The 20,683-nt window shown below is 34.6% G+C and overlaps 1 protein-coding gene across 1 annotated transcript; it reads right to left on the bottom strand.

Annotated features, from left to right (window-relative positions):
- Positions 1–5,084: 5,084 nt before the first annotated feature.
- On the bottom strand, positions 5,085–20,026 carry LOC145694126 (uncharacterized). Its single transcript, XM_081770244.1, has 3 exons — positions 19,915–20,026; positions 14,392–15,085; positions 5,085–5,322 (listed from the first exon to the last, which is right to left on the bottom strand). The coding sequence occupies exons 1-2, from the start codon at positions 19,924–19,926 to the stop codon at positions 14,402–14,404; spliced, it is 696 nt and encodes a 231-aa protein (XP_081626370.1). The 5' UTR covers positions 19,927–20,026; the 3' UTR covers positions 5,085–5,322; positions 14,392–14,401.
- Between the last annotated feature and the right edge of the window lie 657 nt (positions 20,027–20,683).

Raw genomic sequence — 20,683 nt, 5'->3', positions numbered from 1 at the left:
AATCAAAATCTGAAATTCACGGTAGGGGTGGATGACTTCTAAACGAACGTCCCTCTCTAGCGGCAATTATATAAAATTTTAGATTGCATCTTGTCATGTAGTTTTACTTTCTTTCATCTCGGATTCGTGGTTGTGAAAATATGACGTTTTTCCCACGGTGCATTCTTTTGAACACACTCTGCGTTTATTTAACGCAATTATGCATCATTGACTGCCATACCTTGCGCTTTCTCGCCTGGTCCGTTTAAGCAAGCTATGCCAAGGTGTAAAGTTTTTAAGAAAATTTAGAACTGAGGTGGGGAAGAGGGACGAAATAAAATTTTCATAATATAATGAAAAATATATTGTTGATACAAAATTAATTCTTACCCGAAGTTTCCAGTTGCATCTCAACTACATCACTGACGTTAGAATCATCAGAAGCAATTTTCGTATCAACACTTTTACCACTTGTTTGGCTTTCTTGTTTTTTCACAGCATTGCATTTTTCATGATGATTCTTCATTCTTTGAACTAAACCAACCATTCCTTTCTTACACATTTTGCAACGAGCTCGTATGGTCGTTTTCTTATCTGATGGAGTTTGAGTTACTTTAATAAATTTGCTCCAAATGATGTTCTTTCCTCCCCGTAAAACTCATGTTAAATGATTCCAAGTTGTACGGGGACTGACAACCAACATGTACTGTATCAACGAATGCCTGCAATATTTTAATTTCAGAACCGCAATTTAGCAAATAACCTTTTGTTTGACAAAAATTTGTTTCCAAGATAATTATTTTATTTATTTTTTTAATATCAATTCTACAAGTCGTCCAACCTTCAACAACTTCTCGCAAGTTAAGTGAGAAGCATTTAAACAATGCACTTTAAAAATAAGGGAAAAAGGGAGAAAATAAATTGTAGATCACCACATTGACCTGCTGTAGCCACGAGAAATCAAAACATTCACACAGGAAGAAAATAATCTTCTGAATGAAAATAGTCTTCTTTTTGATCATTTTCTTTCTCTGGCATGTTCTTTTAGAAATAATAATAATAATAATAATAATAATAATAATAATAATAATAATAATAATAATAATAATAATAATAATAATAATAATAATAATAATAATAAATATATGTTTAAAACAAGTCTTAAAAATACACGTGTTTAAACATTTTGTTTTAAACAGAACAACCCTACTTCTAGCCAGAAGGAAACTCTAGATCTTATACAAGAACAGTATTGACAGTGAGTAGGTCTGTACACAACCAAATAATGTTTATCAACTACAAAACTATGATTTTGTGTATCCTATACGTGCCGACGGAGGACACAATTGATTTCCGTTTATTTGAGGCTATACAGATTGGTCCTGGCAAGGTGACAAAACTGTATATCGTCGCTGCGCCTCGAACAACCGCTATGTATTAAAACCACAACTTTTCAAGGGAAGCAATAAAACATTCCGAACTCTTAAAATTTTGGCAAATATACACGAAAACACTTGAAAAATATAATAAAATTGTTTCTGCGTTAGCTTGCTTCAACAATATTATATTGCTATTTCTGTGTTTATGTAGCATATGTCGGTTTACCTTTTCCGCCTTTATAAGCACATAGAGGATTTGTATACATTAATCAATACGTACATGATGAGAACCTGAAGTCTTTAATTTCAATGTATTATTTTTTCATTGTTCTGGGAAAACAATTGAATATTCACTTATCACATTATAAGGGACGCTGCCCGACAGCTTTCTGGTTTATTTGCACGACATAACTCATTTTCGACAAAAATGTCACATAGCGGTTCTTCGAGGCGCAGCGACGATATGTAGCGTGGTACAGAAAATTTTATTTGTGATACAGAATCCTGGTATATTTTGACTCTAGGGATTTTTATACCAAAAATTAGGATTTTTTTCTCTCAATTTAAGTCCTATTGTCAATGACGCCAATCCTAGGTGGCACGGACTTCCAAAATTCATGTCGGCTGCCATATGTTTTTATGAATATATGTTTTATATGTATTTTTATTGTTATTATATGCACTTTTTATGAATGCCCCCCCCCCTCCCAAAGTTACAGGGAAATCGGAACCCTTGCCTATTGTCCGAAGTGATTTCTTTGTTTAAAAAACTTACTAGCGAAAGTGGACAGTTCTTTTTCTTCCTCTTTGTGTTCCACATACTGATTTTAGTTGATATTGCCCACGCTACATAAAACCAATGTTTCATCTATGGTTGCATAAACATTGCAATAAGCAGAAATGCCTGTATTCCAGTGTTCACAACAGGGTAAAGTGTATTCTGTAAAAATCTTTATATTGAATACCGGTAATATTAAAAAAAAAAAAGTAAATAAGCCATTGGTGACATCTTACTCAAATTGTTGAAATTCTACTATTATTATTGTGCAAGCAAAAATGAGGACAATACACGATCTTTTTCTATCCTGTTTTGCAATGCTTATTATGTTGACTTCTTCATATAAATCAGAGAATGCACTGCGTACTCTCTGAATATTTTCAGTATTTTCTGAAGAAACTTGTCAACATTAATCACTTGGCTTTAATCATGTTATTGTGAAACATTGCAGTAATTTAAAGGTATATTAGAGATATACCAGAAATGTGACAATGTCTGCCAAGAGAAAAAGGAATAATTTGATTTTCGCGCGTTCTTTATGCTTTATTTGCCTAAAAATCACTTTATAATTAGAATGTCTTTTGTTCAAGATGTAACATGAACAACGACTAGTCGTTTAGAATTAAAATATTCCTTGTCATTATATATTTGACGGTTTTCGATTTAAACCCGTTTCTCTTGCGTTTAAGTCAACCATGTTACCTACTGAACTAGGGCAGCCCCAACTTATCTTTATAGTACCGGTATATTTTACTTTATCACAGCACAGCCCTTTATGACAGTGTTCCTAAGAGATTTTAATTAAAAATAAATCAATCAAACATCGAGACTTCCCTGAAAACATATAGGTTAACAAGTCCCGCCATTGATATGCACCCACATAAATTTTGGAAGGTCGATGCCGTTGGTAATTCGACATATATTTGTATACGTTCTTAATAAAACTATACTTGTTCAATAGAGAAGGGTTAATGTGGCATAATATTTGATCTTACACTTTACCTGTACTCTTTTATTTTCCTATAAAAACAATCTAGTTCTAGATTATTATTATTATTATTATTATTATTATTATTATTATTATTATTATTATTATTATTATTATTATTATTATTATTTTTGTGAATATGGGTAGCAGTACTTAAGACTTACTTATCGTCTTTTCCGGCTTAGACTGACACTGTTTCAATGCTACTTAAGATATACTCTCTTGTCTTGCAGTATTGGTGCACTCAAACTTTGGACCCCTCCTGATAAAAATATCTGTGTGCCCCCCCCCCCCCCGTTGAACAAATTGTGTAGAAGCCACGTGTATTCATTGTTTGACAAATTTTGTACGTGTTGCTGAAGGGTTCGCTTAGGTATTATGCATTTCAAATGCTATTACTGCTTAGTTATCTTCAGTTTTATTATTTCTTATCCCAGTTTATTTGTTAACATGTACTTATATGCGTTTTGTTCCAACCAGCTAACTAACTTTACTTTCCTCCATACCCACAGTTGTTTTACGACGATTTTTCGTAGTAGTCAGATTTCACCATTACACAATAAATACGTAATTTGATTATTATTCGGGGACTTCAATCAACCACAAAATATTCCTATCCTCTTTTAGAGAACACAGTGGCTCCATGCTAGTGTTCACTTTTGGTTCGAGACAGTGATTTGATCCAAGTGAGTTTATGATTAACAATGTTGTGTCCATTGGTTTTCTCGAACTTCTCCCATTTTCTCCCTCATTCGCATTTCACTCATTTTTTCATAACCATTTTCTTTCGTCAACTACCTACCTCGTGTCAATTTTCCTTTCTTTCTGAGGGTTTTTCTCTCAATTCCTATTCCTGGTTTTGTTTTCCGATCACATCTTTACTAATAACTTCTACAAATAGTATATACATACAACAATAAAGACTATATCCACTGCAGGTTAGTAGTTGCCAAGAATGTATATAATTATGCTTGTATACATGTTACATCATGATTGTGACACATTGGTAGACAATGCATAGTATTTACAATACAAACAAGCGAATTAATTCTAATTATTTCTTAATACAAATATAATGAAGTATCGATCAAACAATAATCGAATCTACAAGGATTTGGTAATGTATGGTAGCCTTCGCTGAAATCTAGTGTTGTTAAGAATTCCCAATAGTTCGCGTATTTCCTTAATTGTCTACCAATGTCATACTCACGATATCAAGTAAAAAAAAAAGAAAGAAAGAAAAAAAAGGAAAAACAATAGCGAGAAGAAAGAATTGCATTTTTCCTGGAGACGTGGTTTTCGTAAGTGTTCTCGGACTATCAGCCAGGTAAAGAAATTGACATCCGACATTTCAAATGCAGATACAGCTTCATCTTCAGAGATTGATTGATCAAAATCCCTGAGGATGAATGCAATGTTTGCATTCGAAACATCCGATGTCAACATCTTCACCTGGCCGATAGCCCGAGAAGACTTACTAAAATAGCGAGAAGAGTTAAGGAGAAGGGTGCATCAACCTTCCAAAGAATGCAAAGATATAGTATTTTAGAGCATAGAAAAAAAAATATTTTGAAAACTTCCGGATAAAAGGTAATAAATATATCATCTCCGGTTTCATATTTTGTGTATTTATAACTCCTAGTACTCTACCATCCAGTTAAAAAAGTGTGTGTATAGTTGCAGTTGACATATCATAAAATGCGAAGTTCAAGTCGCTTTTCTCTAACACTAGCTGTGAAGGCAGCCATATTGACAGCAAAAATATTGTTAGTGACAACGAGGTAATAATAATTACAGTGTATTCAGTTCAAGTGGATGGGAATTAATTTTTATTTTCATTTGTTTTACGCCATTTTAGTAGGCACAAGTCAGATTCATTTGTTTGTTTATTTTTACATTGCATTGTATTCGGGTTTGGCATCTCATTGAACACCAAGACTAAATGAGATATTAATCTACAGCTTATCGAGGAAATCGAATCACATCAGCTTCAACCAATAATTTTTTTTTTCTAAACACAGTAGTACACATTGTTAAATAAAATATAAACATTGTTCATAATCTTAATTTATTATTTTACATACATATAAATACACGTTCACATTAAAAGTGAAACATACAGTAGCTTTGGTTGCATATCTTTTATCTTCTTCCTTCAAAGAAGTGCGCTGGTGTAGGTACTTAGTCCAATGTTAAGCCTGAAATACACACAAAATATGGTGAAAAAATAATGAGTAGTGATAATTATAAGTTACATTTCCAAGCACTACTTGAACAGAAATAAACGTTATATTATCATATTCACTAATGAAAGTACAAATTATAATGAAATCCACGTCCGCCACATTTTACGACTAGAAAAGCTCAAGAAGAAAATTGACATTGCAAGAGTCATGCTTATTTGTAATCTAAGACTCAAAGAGAAGAAAAAATACTTAATTATAATTTGCCAGGCCACAGGAAACTATTGAATATTAGATTGCTTTTTCATCTATATATTGTTTTTGTATAGGAAATTATTTTTTTGAACGGAACTGGACTTTTAATTATTTCTTCTTATTATGTTATGCATAGTTTACATACCTTAAAATTAAGTTATGTAATGGGATAAGGAGGTAAAAATTTCGAACTGGTACAATTCTGAACAAACTAATCTTTTGCTACCCGATTTTCAAGTTACAAAAATTACCAACACTGATTGAAGAATTTGGCGTTCAAATTCAATCATGTGTTTGCTTGTTTCGGATAAGATGATGTGTTTAGCTGTTTGTTGAGGCGGTACAGAAATTATTCTTCAAGGAAAAGTTCGTGTATCAGCCATAGAAAAGGACGTGATATTGAAAACACTTAGTTTGAAGTTGTGTCGTTATTTATAAATGCGATACATTGCATAATCTTTGATTCATACATTGCATGGTATGATACATTGAACAAAAAGTAAGAAAGAACTTTAAAATTTTGAAACCGATAAATGATTTTGTATGTTTGAGAAGACTCAATACATATACGACGTCTACAAGACAGGCATCTCTTTAAATAGCAGGCCCTTGAAAATAGTAAATCGAAAAAGGAAACGTGATATAATGTTATTAACCAACCTTAAAAAGGAAGGGGGGATCGTGACGGTCGTTGGTAGCTGCAGTGCTTCTGGCTCTTACATTCTACCGATGATAAGTTTAAAAGGCGTCAGAATGCGCCCGGTATCCAACGATAGCTTATTTCCCTGCTCAATTGTGGAACTGAGCAAGTGAGAATACATCAATCAAAAGAGTTTTCTTAGGTGGGTGGAATATTTTTGTACTGTGTACATACAAAAATTCTGGCAGAGTTTTGCTTATACTGGACAATCATGGAGGCCACTCAAATTTTAATGTCTTGAAATTCTGCCAGGAAAATGAGATAAAGCTTGTGGGTCTAGTACCCCATTGCACGCATGTTCTTCAACCTTTAGATATAACTTGTTTCAAGTTTCTAAAAGCACACTACCACAAAAGAGCAATAAATTGGCAATATCTCCATCCCAACGAGACTCTGTTGAAAATCAGATTTAACCATCTCTTCTGCGAAACTTGGAACAAGGCAGCTTCTGTTGGTTCGCTATAAAGGATTTCACATGTTCTGGTATGTCTGGCCCTTTTCAGACAGCATTGCTCTAAAGGAAAAAAATTGCTCCTTTTCTCCTCTTCGTATCATCTTCCGCAGAAAAGCAACCAGTCCAAAAGCAAATTTGAAACCAATGATGTTCGTGCACCAGGAACATTAAAGGTTGTTTGATCACCTACACCACAAGAGTAAGATACGGCTAACACTCTCCCAGCTACACTAAATTCCCCCTATCTCCAGGAAATGCTATTATCCGTAACATCCTCAAAACGTCTGAGAATAATATTTCTACACGTAAAAGAAAACTTCTCACCTTGGTCCATCTTCCAAGCAAAGATTATAGTGTTCAGATGGACTAATCACCTATCATTAATCGTCTTACGCTAAGAACAAATAAGCTTCCAGCTACAGCGAAATTTATAGACAAAAAATAAAATAAAATAAAACAAAAAAAAATACATCAGCTCCAGCAAATGAGGATATATGTGGCCTCTGGCAGTTGAACTATTATACTGAAGAGACCTTGTTGAAAGGAGATTGGATACGATGTCACTCCTGCAATATGTGGTATCACGAAGTGTGTATAGGTGCACAAAGTGGAAAAGAGTTTATTAGTGAAAAATGAATGTGATCGAAATTGTACCTACAAGAGTTCATAATTGTACCTGATGTGATACATATCTGAACGTTTCTTTTCCAATCTAAAATTTATTTATAGACAGTGTAATAATTATTTTCTTTTTCATATTTTTGTAACAATATATGAGTTGGCCTTTGCGTTTACCAAAAAAATTGTCATGTGCTTATGTTTTGTTTGTTCAAAAAAATAAAAAAAAAAAGTTTCTGAGGTGTTTGCAATTGAACCCTTTGACCCTTGGTAACTTAAATTAATGTGAATAATACTAAATTTATATGTGGGTGGATTAAGACTACTGTGGAGTCAGTCAAATTCTTTTTGTTTTTCAGAAAATAACGCAAAAGATACTATAATAAATTCCGGAACAAAGCAGCTGTATCGTTTATCATTAAAACTTCCACTGGCATCTATTGGCACTTGAATGAAGCTCTAACATACATTTTCTCTAAAACAGATTCATTTATTTTGACCTGGTTTCTATGTCTAAGACTTTGCTTCCCCCCCACTCCGCCCCCCCAAAAAAACACCAATGCAGCTTTAACACAACCGTATGACGCAAATTTATTTTGAAAAACCAAGGAACATTTAACTAGATTTTAAGAATAAATCAACGAAGTTACATAATAAAAATTCCAGTTCATTTAAAGGAAAACAGAAAAAATAATTTCTCATGTAAATCAACAGGGCTAAAAAAATAAAGTTTGCAGAACTATGATCAACTTAATATTGTCAAGATTTCAATTATTAATAATACGAACATTTTTCTCCGTAATTATGTACTGTTGTACTTAGAAAATACTACTTAGTGAAATAGTTTCGGTTGGTGCTATGCTCCTCATTGTGAAACAATATACTGTATACTTAAATTATAACACCTCAGGCTTGGATGACAAACTGAGCAGGAATGAAATTCAAATATATAGTTTACTGGTGTGGGCAGAATTTTAAGAGAAGGGGAGAGGATTCAAGTGCCCAAGTTCATTTAACTTGAAACGTTTAAATGCGTATCTTAATATGTTAGATGATTACTTTTTGAATCGTATCTTCCTCAAGGAAGGGGGTTAAAAATTCGGGAAACTCCTCCTTGCGTAAGCGACTGACTAGATTTCCTAATTTTATAAAATTATTAACCCCTTACCGCATGCCGTGCCATATATGGCACATACCCTTTTCTTATTTTAGCTTTTTTTTTGTGATTTATCAAAGTCACCAAATGACTGGTTTGTCTGCTGTGTGAAATATGTATGAATAAGAGATTTTCGTGTCATCTGGCATCTTCTTTGTGAGTTGTAAGTGTGTCGTATATGGCACACTTATTTCTCGTCGGAATTAAGTGAAAAATCTAAAATTCATTTTTCAAGTTCTCATATAAGGATTTCCAATACGGATTATTTTTTTTTTCGCTAAAAGAAAAAATCATGCAGAAAGGGGTTAAGGTTGTCTGATAGGCCTATGTTTGAGCAAAGGACAAGATTGAAAAATATTTTCCTTGTTTCTAAGTGACGTGGTGGCAGTGTGATCAGAGGAAGTGCTTTTTACGTGTAATTTATCGCACGTGCTTAACCTTCCTCTTTATTATTAATGTCACTCAGCGTTGCCAGATCTAGCATAATGATGCTAGATCTAGCATAATTTGCATGCCTTTAGCATCTAGCATCTTGCTTTTAGCATCCTGCCCAAATCTAGCATAATTTCAGCAAGTTTATCAAAAAGCCGCAAAACCTGGAGATGAGAAAGAAGTTGGTCGTGGGAAGAAAAAGAACGGCAGAAATGTGTCCTCTCCAATTGATTCACACAGTCGGTAAACCATACAGGCAGTATTATTTTCAGAAGTAAGTTAGAAACGGCTTTGGGATTTTTTTTTTTTTTTTGTGGCTCTACCCATGGTTTTCTAATCCTTTAACTTCGAGGCATGGGCGGGGCTATGGGGGCCATTCTCCCCCCCCAACTTTTTGACAACTTCACCATTTTTATTTCTGACTTCATGATGACCATCTTTATTCCTGAAATGAAAGGTCCGAGACCGACCAAAAATCTGCCCCCCAGCAGACAATTCCCAACTCTGCTTATGCTGTGAGGTAATTTTCTTTCAAAATATGTAAAGAAACACTTTGTATTCATTTATACGATATATACGGTACGCCATTGAATCTGACAACGACTGCACTAGTTTATTGAGTTAAAGCTTTGGTGAGTGAAGTATTGAGTTCCATTCACGAATTCTTGCGCTCTGCGTATTTTAAGTTACGTTATCGTATCTCAACTTCGTTTTTTATCTTCTTTTAAAACTCCTGAATTAGTAATTATGAGGATCTAGCATAATTTGACCGAATCTAGCATAATTTCGATCAGATTTTGGAATAATTCCGAGCTGTGAGTCTGGCAACGCTGATGTCACTTCAATTTTTGCTAGGAGGAAGAGGAGGAAATTACCATAAGAGCTTCAGATTTTCTGTATTATTATACAGTTTATTAAAAAGTTAGTGTTTCTCAATCTCAGAGGAGGCAATTGGCTCCTTGTCCTTCCCAAACGATGTCCTTGTTTTAATAAAAACGGATAAGTCACACCTAATCAAAAAGTATATGGGAGTAGTCACATACATATTTTAAGTAATTTGTGCTGAATATGTAAAATAATTAAATCCTTCAAAATGCCAGCTAACTTAATTGTTCTACATGAAAGAAGCAATTAAAATTATAAGAAATATTTGCTACTACTACTACCACTCTAATAATAATAATAATAATAATAATAATAATAATAATAATAATAATAATAATAATAATAATAATAATAATAATAATAATAATAATAATACGGTAATAACTATAGTCTACAGTTTAAGATTTAACTTCTCTAGAGAATTTTACTATTGTATATGATTTCCAGGTATCGGATCGAATGGAAGTTTTTTTTTTTTTTCTGGCCTTTCTATTTTCCTCTTCAACTTACCAAAATTATTTCAAAGTCGTATATAATAACAAAACAAATTGAGAAATTGATTATACCTAATCACTGTCTTGATAATTCTAGGAACCCACTAAACTAATGCAGAAAACTCTTGCGTATCACCTTCCAATACCTCTTCAACTAGGACGATCACAATAATTTTTCCAAGGATGGGACAATAAAATGACACACAAGCGCAATAGGAAATACACGCACATACACTTCGATGCACGCCCCACATAATACATCATACAACAAAACAACGGTTATTTAAGTACACATTCTCATTAACTACAGTAAATAAAACATGTAAATATGTTAAGCACTATATCATGGAAGTAAGTAAATTACCAACAAAACCAAGAAATTTCTGTCGCTTTTTCACCCACCATCTGCGAAAAGTGAAATGTAAAATAAGAGTACCTGGAAGATCAAAAATAGCCCCATCAGCATCGACAACCTTCTGCTAACGTTCTACAAGTCCATGGATTCCATCGTGATAGAACTTGGTAGGTCGTGAAGCGAAGAAAGTATCAAGTGCATATTGCACCTCTACTAGGGATTTGAACTGGCGTCCTCTAAGGTGATTATCGAAGGAATGGAACAGATGATAATCGGACTGTACAATGTCCGGGGAGTATGGAGGATGCAATAGTGTTACCCATACAAGGCTTAGAATGGTGTCCCGGGTCATCCTAGTCACGTGGAGCTTAGCGTTGTCCTGTAACAGGAGAAGTACTGGCAAGAGAGTTTTGAGTTTTTCTTGAACATTGCTCAACTGCTGACAGTACACAGTTGCATTGATGCTCTGACCAGCTCGTAGCAGTTCCCGATGCACGATGCCGTAAGCAATCCATCAAACACACAGGAGAACCTTCTTCTGGTGCAGTGCTGGTCTCGGCTGTTTGGAACCGGTTCATGGGATGCTAACCAATGACGTGGAGCTTCGTAGAGGACCCACTTCTCATCACATGTTAACATAGTGTTCAGAAATGTCTCCTTCCTCAGACGAGACAGTAAAGAAACATAGGCGTCTGCTTGCGTTGCCTTCTGACCCGGAGTCAAATCATGTGGGAACCATCGACCCAACTTGTAGTGCTTCCCAAGTTGATGGAGGTGCTGCCGAACGGTTTCCCAGTTCTTCACTTGTAGTCCCAGGTCTTCACATGTCTTGCCACTGTTCGCCTCAATTGTTATCTGAAGATCTTCATTTTGTACATGTGTTAATTTTCCGTAATCGAGTGTTTCGTCACCGTCCTTGAACTTCTTAAACAACCGCTGCACTGTATATCCTCACCAAAGGCCTGGCATATCTTCTGCCTAGAGGTCGCATGTTCACTCTGTCCTTACGCAAGTTCACGGTGTAACTGAAGTGCCACAACCAGACAGTATGTTGGATATACCCACACCAGCAACTGACCCTCGCCTTATCTCCATTCACATTCAACTCACTGTGAGGGCCAATTGAACACAGACCTCCAAAAAAGCGACAGAACTTTCTTGGTTACCTTTATAGTATATCTTGATAGGTACTGTACTTCCATCAACTGAACATCCCTGAAAATCCGGAGTGGCAAGTATCCCCTTGTTCGTACTACTGGTGGTTACGGTTTCAGCCAATAACACCAAGTAAACAACATCAGTTGTTCTACGAAACAAATGCAGAAATTCACCAGATACGTAATCCGAAGCAAATTTTAAATATTATTTTATGGTTCTCTACAAATATTTTGAGAATAAAGAAAAGAGGTCGGACCACCACACTAAACTTTCTCGCTCCGATTGCTTAAACTAAATTATGTTGCCTTGCAGTTATTAATGAAATATTTTCTTGTGAAATATGAATAAAATTCTAAGGCGTTTTCGGAAAATTTGACCGAAAGAAAAATCATCCCCAGAAGTAAACTACGGACCCGTTGTAGATTATTCCATAAGAAATAAGTTATACCGTACGGCAAGGTTAATAATGAAATATTTGTTAAGATCCTAAATATTTGTGTAAATACGTTGAAATCTCGAATTCAAGTTTTTTTCATGACCACGGAACTTTCTTCTCTTCTTTCGTCCTTTTAAAATAGAAATGTAGAAGTGGAAACGTGACTGGTAAGCATTCTTCATTTTCATAGCTCGACCCTTTGTCACTGTGCCCTCAATACTCGCACACATCTAACAATCATATCAATCTCACATTCTTATTTAAACTTTCCTGATTTCTAATAATCATCTAAAGAGATTTTCTGATTTCTTGAAAAACAATATATTTATTCTTGAAGAACAAATTATTTACTTTACAACACTGGCACAAATCCCGGGCAGATTGAGGGGAACATGTAACCTCCAATCTTGGTACTGGGAGACTGTCTCGATCAAATAATCCGATTTGAAATGTGTTTATTGTGGAGAAATGTGATGATTTGTGTCCGATTGCCACAGAGGAAAGTGATATGAAATTGATGTTCCCTCAGAATAATCCTCAAATCTGCTCTCCTCTCAATGTTAAAGGCAACTCTGCTCCCCTGATCCTCTACAGCATTGTTCTTCAATTTCATAAATATTTTGAATATCGATTGAAAAAAAAAAATTATGGGAACGGTCTTACCCGTGCCCCCAATGTTGAAGACAGATTTGCGTCGCTGCTTACAAGACAGTAAAATATGTCCTTTAGATATTAAACTTCCTGCTACCTGACATCTACCTCATAAATTCCGTTGTACGTACTGCTGAATAATAAAATAAAGCTAAACTAGAGGACACAATATTTGTCTGTTGCAGTAGGGCGCTAGAAGCCAGTTGTAACTCTCAAACACTGTCATGTTATGGTTATAGTATAACTCTCAATTTTGTAATATCATAAACTACATGTATTATTTTTTCAATTTTTGGAAACTTGTTCACTAAACAGCTATACTTTTAATGAGTTACTCAGGTATTATACCACAGTATGACCTTTAACTTCAATTATCAGTTTCATTCAAGTGTAATTATTAACCCTTATTCTAGATGTGAGTAATGACCTACTTGTAGTAGTAGTTCTGTTATATAAATCCTGTTATCCATCTCCAAATGAAACTAGCAATCACTGAACACTCATGGCACAAGAGAAGGTGTTACTTTCTGCAGGCCGCCCATCTTCAGATGGGAATAAATTTGCGCTTTAAAAAGTATAATTAAACAAGAAACTTAAACTTTCGCTTGCTTAGTTAGCTATATATTATTTTCTATGAACACAATGGATTAGGCCTAGTACACGGTAAACATAGAATCCATACGAATTATCATCTAACCTTTGCTAACTTCCATAAATGAACATGCAAATTTAAATTCGATGTGTATTGTATGGAAGAATATCTCGCGCCATTCAGTACATTTTGTTACTGATAAAGATGAATCTTCTGAAATTTACCTTTGAATAGCCATCGCTACATAAGATCAGTACTTTCATATAATACTACAATATATAAAATATGTGCCCATTTAACATAATATAAAACGTATTTTGTTCAATCAAGTTTGAATCTGGATAATTCGGAACTTGATATAATAACTTAATAGGCTTTAAAATATGTTAAGAATGAAACGGTAACTATAACAATTACGATTTTATTTAAACTGTAATGGAGTAGACTTCTATTTAGCTTGGGAAATAAATACTTTTCATTCTATTATTCGGGTCTGTGAAGGTTTCGTGTTAGTGTATGCGAAAGTTGCATAATAATTCAATATAAACGAAAGATACGAAAACGTCATAAGGAAATCGATTATTAACATAATTTACGCCATAAGGAAATCGATTGTTAACATAATAAACTACAAGTTTAATTTGCCATGAAGCTTTCGTCAGTCGGTACACCTCTGTTAATGTATTTGTCGTTGACATTGAACTCAAGGTATAGAGTATAATGAAAAATGTTTATAGCTCATGTTAAATCGAAGATACAAGCCTCTACTAGCTATATACACAGTCCTGCTCCAAGAGTTTTTTAAGTCCATGAGACTTTCTATGACTTTGGTATAATATTAGTTATTAGTTATTTCGGCGTAACGTGGTGTTTAGGTAATTACCCATTTTCCACTTACCATCGTATTATCAGCCATGTATTCCTCCGTAGCCATAACCATAACCTCCATAACCGTAACCGTGGTGATGATGACCATGAACAAGGACAGGATAAGGTTTGATCACTGGTACAGGATGTGGATATGGTACAGCAACAGGTTTTTCTACTGGCACCGGTACAGGTTTCAGTATGGGCACACCAACTGGTTTGGGAACCGGCACTGGAACATGTTGAACAACTGGAACTGGCACAGGCTTGTCTACTGGTACTGGAACTGGCTTCTCAACAGGCACTGGAACAGGTTTAGGTACGTGAACAGGGTATGGTTTGATTACAGGCACAGCCACTGGATGAGGTACAGGTACATGAACATCCTTGACTACTGGTACTGGTACGGGATGAGGAACAGCAACAGGCACATGTTTCGTAACAGTCACTGTTTTATGATGATGTCCACCGTAACCTCCTAAGTGGTGTCCGTAACCTAGTCCATAACCTCCATAACCATAACCTAAACCATGTCCATAACCGTAGCCCAGATCATGACCAAAACCATAACCAAGGCCATATATGTTTCTCTTTCCTTTGTTTGTGTCCTCGGCGGCTACTAAATTTTCTTCTTCTTTCTTATCTTCTACTTCATTGTTCTCTTCTTGTGTACTCTCTTCTTCCGCCTTAGCACATACGGCTAAGGCGAATAAGAATGCATATATCTGCAAAATAATTTATTACTTGATATAATATCATTAATAATATTTATATCTGCAATATTTTTAAATTACAGTTTAGAAATGAAATCCTTATAAAAAGAGAAAGTAAAAGTAAATAATAGTATAATAATAAAATAATCAAGTCTGAGAGTGTAAGTAAAATTATATTATTGAGCCCCAAATCGGTGATTCAAACAGCTTACCCTGGAAATACAGTAATTTCATTCTTATCTTCCTAGATTGACGTTTAAATGAAAAATGAAGGGTAGTGTTACCATATCTTATTAACTCAACAAAACTGAACTACAGTAGTTCGTACAAAAACTATATACACTGAAGTCTGACAGCTCCTGGACTTGTAATACGATTTTAAAAAAGATTTTAAGAGTTACCAAGAAAACTTGTATCTGGAGTAAACCTTAAGAGAGGCCCCATCACGGCGAAATTAAAATACCGCTAATTTTACAGTAATTATGTGATATCTTCAAATAGATAAAAAATAATCGAAAAGTGGAACAAGAACTCGCTAGACAATGTTATTTTGCATGAGATACCGTTATCACCACTCATTTATCTGCTTTCGATTCAGATAATCGGCATTTATTTCTGCGTTTGTAAATGGCTACAAACGGAGAGTTACTAGGTGACTTCGGGCTAACGGCACCTCATGCAAAATAATATTGTCTAGGGCGCTCTTGTTCCATATTTCAACTATCTTTTATCTATGTGAAGATATTGCATAATTACTGTAAAATTAGCGGTATTTTAATTTCGCAGTGATTAGGCCTCTTAATGTACGAAGATAATAAGGAGGATTTCTTTCTTTTTTTTTTTCTAGATCAAAGATGTGAATTTCTATCGTAGAGGATCGCAATATATAGGCCTATCAGTGGTCCAAATAAACTCAAATGAACTGCAGAAGAGATGTGTAAAGCAGATACGTCACTCGCAACATTAGAGCATATAGCTAAAAAAAAAAAAAAAAAAAAAAGAAAAAGAAAAAAAGAAAAAGAAAGAAAGAAATGAATAATGTTTTCGGAAACAGACTTGGAACCGATTTTTCATTGTTTCCTTTTCACCCGTTTAGAAAAGTAATAAATTTAAAGTGTGCTCGAGGTTCTACAGATCCCAGTATGTAGCTACAGAGTTAAGATATTCTTTGAGTTGATTTTGAGTTTAACGTCCCTTCCAGCAGCGAGGCTATATGAGACGGGACCAACTGATTAACGTGGAATCCGAACCACATAAGCTCCCGCCAGGTTAAGATATTCTTTGTTCCCTACTCCTTGCTATAAGACAATGGTAAAATTCCTTCATCTAATGCGTTGTAAAATTTGTAAGGACACTCTTATCGTTGCTTCTTATTTATGAATACTGACAATAATTCTCATTCAATAACATGCACTTCTGTGAATGTTGAAATTAATATGGGTAACAGGGACATAGGAAAAGCAAATATAAGAAAATAAGAGCTAATATTTAGTCAATTGGAAACGGGTACCGTGGTTCACTGGGACAGCGCTCATCTCTGGTGCAAAAGGTTCCTAGTTTGATCCCAGAATACGTGTGTGTGTGTGTAGGGATAGACTATGGGGATTTTCACTTATCCTCGCATGTTCTCATTCCATAATTTGGTGTCATTTTCATTTACTTTCATTATTTATCAGCCTCTTTTAGTCTGAAGGTGGCCATAATCATTTCAATTTCACACGTTAACGTTAAATTAGTCATTTCATTTTCATTTAGCCAGCTGGCATAATCAAGCGTTCTAAGTCATTAGGCTGCAGATCGTAAGACATATCTTTCGGACTTCGAATTTTGCTTAGAGTATGATGAATATTCGTATTATCCTATCACCATTCATTTCTCGTCATTGTCTTTGGCCTAAAGGGCACAATAGTAGGGTAGGGAGTAAGATTCAAAAATGAATACAATTTGATAGTAAACACATCACTCAATAAGTTCGTAGGGTGACCAATAAAACACCAACTTTTAGACAAAATTCGACTATACTCATAAACATAGTATCCTTCAAGAGTGACACATCCTTTCCAACGCTTTTTCAACATTTCAATATTTTTTTTTGTAGAACGATTTATCTTCGGCCTCAAATAGGCTTCACTTTCGGCAATCGCTTCTTTATTGAAGCCAAATCTCTTTTCCTGGAGCATTGTTTTTAGGTCTGCAAACTGGTACTAGTTGCTGAGAGCCAGATCCGGAGAGTACGATGGATGGAGAAGCAATTCAAAGTGGAATTCGTACAATTTTGCCATTGTTACGATTGACTTGTGACACCGTGCGTTATCATGGTGACAGAAAATAAATCATGGATGTGAAAAAACAGGAAAAAGAAAAGGAAAAAGTATTATAATTAACCTATTACAATTTTGAAGAAATTGTATTAAACACTGCATATCAAGATCTCGTGAAAATGGACATACTGTACAAAGGTGATAAAGATGTATCATTGAGAAAAGTAAGGAAGATTCTTTTTAGAAAAGAAAAAGAAAAAAGAAAATAATGAACATAGCTTATTCTAGAAACAAACGTAGCAGGTACACTCATGTCCAAAATGATTGTCGCATATCTATAACTGTCTTCTTGTAAGAATATAATTTGATAAATATTTTTCAGGGTACTTTTAATACTGATACTATGTGCATAATCGGGAAATGTTTATTTGTGGTAAATTCCATAGGGAAAGAATTATAAATACGAAGATTAGAATGAATAAAACAAAAGTTATTTACTGCTCTTTTGACATGAAATTTCCCACATACATGTCTTTGCATTATACACATACAAACATTATAAGAAATACCGGGCGATTTCGTTATCCAATTATATTCCTAAAACAACATATTTATACACATGCGACAATAATTTTGGACATGAGTGTACCTTTACTAAAAAGCGTTATTTCTCAACAGAAAATAATAGCACAAGAACCATCGTCAAGAATAAGAAAGACAAGATAAAGAAACATGTGTAAAATATGTTGGTAGATTCCTAATTCACATGCAGTAAATATAAGTTTGCCACAATTGACTGAAAATAATAAAATGAATATATATATATATATATATATATATATATATATATATATATATATTAGGTGTTTCAAAACGACACCGACAACATTTGAGAGATGATTCCTGACACCAAGATAAGACAAAAAACATAGATCAACCTGGGTGCACAAATGCTTCCTTTCAGAGTTATAGGCTGCCGAAAACGAAAAAATGACTTTAAAGGTCCATAGCTCCAATACTATGAGATCTACCCTAGTCGAGTCAAGACTTCACTTAAGAACTATTATGTGCTCTATCCAAATGTCCATGTTTCAGAATCATGCAATACTTCTGAAACAGTTTTTACAGAGATGGTTGGTAAATACTTCAAATTATATGCCCTTAGCCGAACTCCCTGTATAAAAATTGTTGCGTGGATACCGCAAAATTCTGAAACATGTAATTTTGGATAGTGCACATATTAGTACCTCAGTGAAGTCTTGATCCGACTACGGTATGTCCCATAGTTTTGGAGCTATGGACCTTTAAAGTTCATTTTTTCATGTTTTCGGCAGCCTATAACTCCGAAAGAAAGCATTTGTGCACCCAAGTTGGTCTATACTTTTCGTCCTATCTTGGTGTCAGAAATCACCTCCCAAATGTTGTCGGTGTTGTTTTGAAACACCCTGGAGCTCCTTCGGGCTAAGCGGTTAGCATACGCGCCTTTGGCGTGGGAGACCCGGGATTCCCGGAGGGAGCTCATGTGGTTCGGTTTCCACGTTAATCAGTAGGTCCATGTCTTATATAGCCTCACTGCTGAAAGGGACGCTAAACTAAAATCAACTCAACTCATTGAAACATCCTGTATATATATTTTTTTCTACTACATACATACATTAAATACATAAATACATACATACTAACATATGTATGTATGTATGTATGTATGTATTTAAGACTTCACTACAGTCTTGAATATGGTTGCCAACTCTTTCTTTGTTTTTTGCTTTTTTTGTAAATACAAGGGAGATTTTGTTGTGAATTTGTAGCTGTTACGTATGAATAAAAAAAAAATACTTAGATATAAAATATTTTACTACATAAGGCAGATAGCAAATGGTGGAAGTGTATTCAGAGATTACAGAAATTATTAAGGTGTCTTGATGCTTCTAAAAGATTAGCTGTCTAAGAAAGAAAAAAAAGATGGATAAGATTTTAAAATTATGACTTTACCTGTATATTCGTAACTATTTTTCGGCTTCTTCTTTTTTTTTTTTTTTAATACGGGAGATATGATCTCCAGGATTAAATGAAATCGTGTAGCAGAAGCTTTTTTCTGGTGGTGAACAACGGTACGTGATTCAAGTGTTTTCTTCTAAATTAAATTACACACTCAACCAAATACATGGTTGTTAATCAGAGAATATTCACCTCTAGTCCTAATGATTTTTGGATCAAACCCTAGTCATGTGAGATTGTAGAGGAGAACGAGTCCTTGGATTTACTTGGTTATCTTCCACTTTCGCCCCACTCTTTTCATTTCATAAATTCCATTATTATTTGTTAGATGACGTAAGCGCGGAACATTACATTTAACAATATCAATTTGATCCATTGCCTTTTCATGGTGTGCTAAATGCGATTTGTTTACTTTATCTAGCGAGGAACAATAGAAACTAACTTACTATTGATTAATGAAAGCAGGTGTCAAATTGTCGTGTAGTAATCTACTTATCTTATAACAAACATCTTATTTGTCACACGAAAGCACTTTAAAAATACAAGAGGCCACTTGAAAACAATATAAACAATGCTACTTACAAAGATCTTCATTGTATGTTCTCAGAGCTTAAAAGATGTCACTGAAGACAGATTACAGATAGATGCAAGCGTGTAGGAGTGTTCTTTGCTTATATACCTGAAACAAGTGGCGTTACTTTCGAAACAAAACGATATATTTCAAGCCAGCATCTTCTCTTGTGACACCTTACTTCCTCACATTCCAGCGAAGCAAAAGAAGTGTTTCCGTTAACAGTGTTTGTGTTTGTACGCCATATCCTTTATATATTACAAAACGACAATTACCGTATACATTTATCGCTTCTTTATGGAATAAACGTTCTTTACGAGGTTCTTTTACAATGGTTCGCAATGCTATTTATCGCGCAGGAACCGTGGCTCAGTGGTAAAGCATTTGCCTCTAGTGCATGAAGTCCTTTGTGCGATCCCTGGCCAAGTAAGTTTGTGGTGTACAACACCGTGCCCGTGGGTTTTGTCGGGATACTTCCGTTTCCTCCCACTTTCTGATTCCACCAATTCATCTATCATCATTCACTTGCTTTAGTCATAATCTCTCTTTGCTTAAAGAGGATAATCGTGGGACATTAAACTCAAAGATTTCATTTCATTTTCAACCCTTTTTCATCTGGCGTCCTTCTTCATAAAAACTGCGTACTTCTCGAAGTCGCCTTCTTCTCATGAAAAAAAAAAAAAAATGTCAAACATCTATCGACTGTAAAATTTGTTTAAGCTAAAGCGTAATTTTTTTTTATTAATTATAAGTGCTGCTTTATTGATCATAGTTCATTTC

The sequence above is a fragment of the Thermobia domestica genome, chromosome 9 (assembly GCF_964235325.1).
Source record: "Thermobia domestica chromosome 9, izTheDome1.hap1.1, whole genome shotgun sequence".
Classification (NCBI taxonomy): Eukaryota; Metazoa; Arthropoda; class Insecta; order Zygentoma; family Lepismatidae; genus Thermobia; species Thermobia domestica.
Note: the sequence above shows the minus strand (reverse complement) of the source record. Positions and strands in the feature narration are given on the sequence as shown.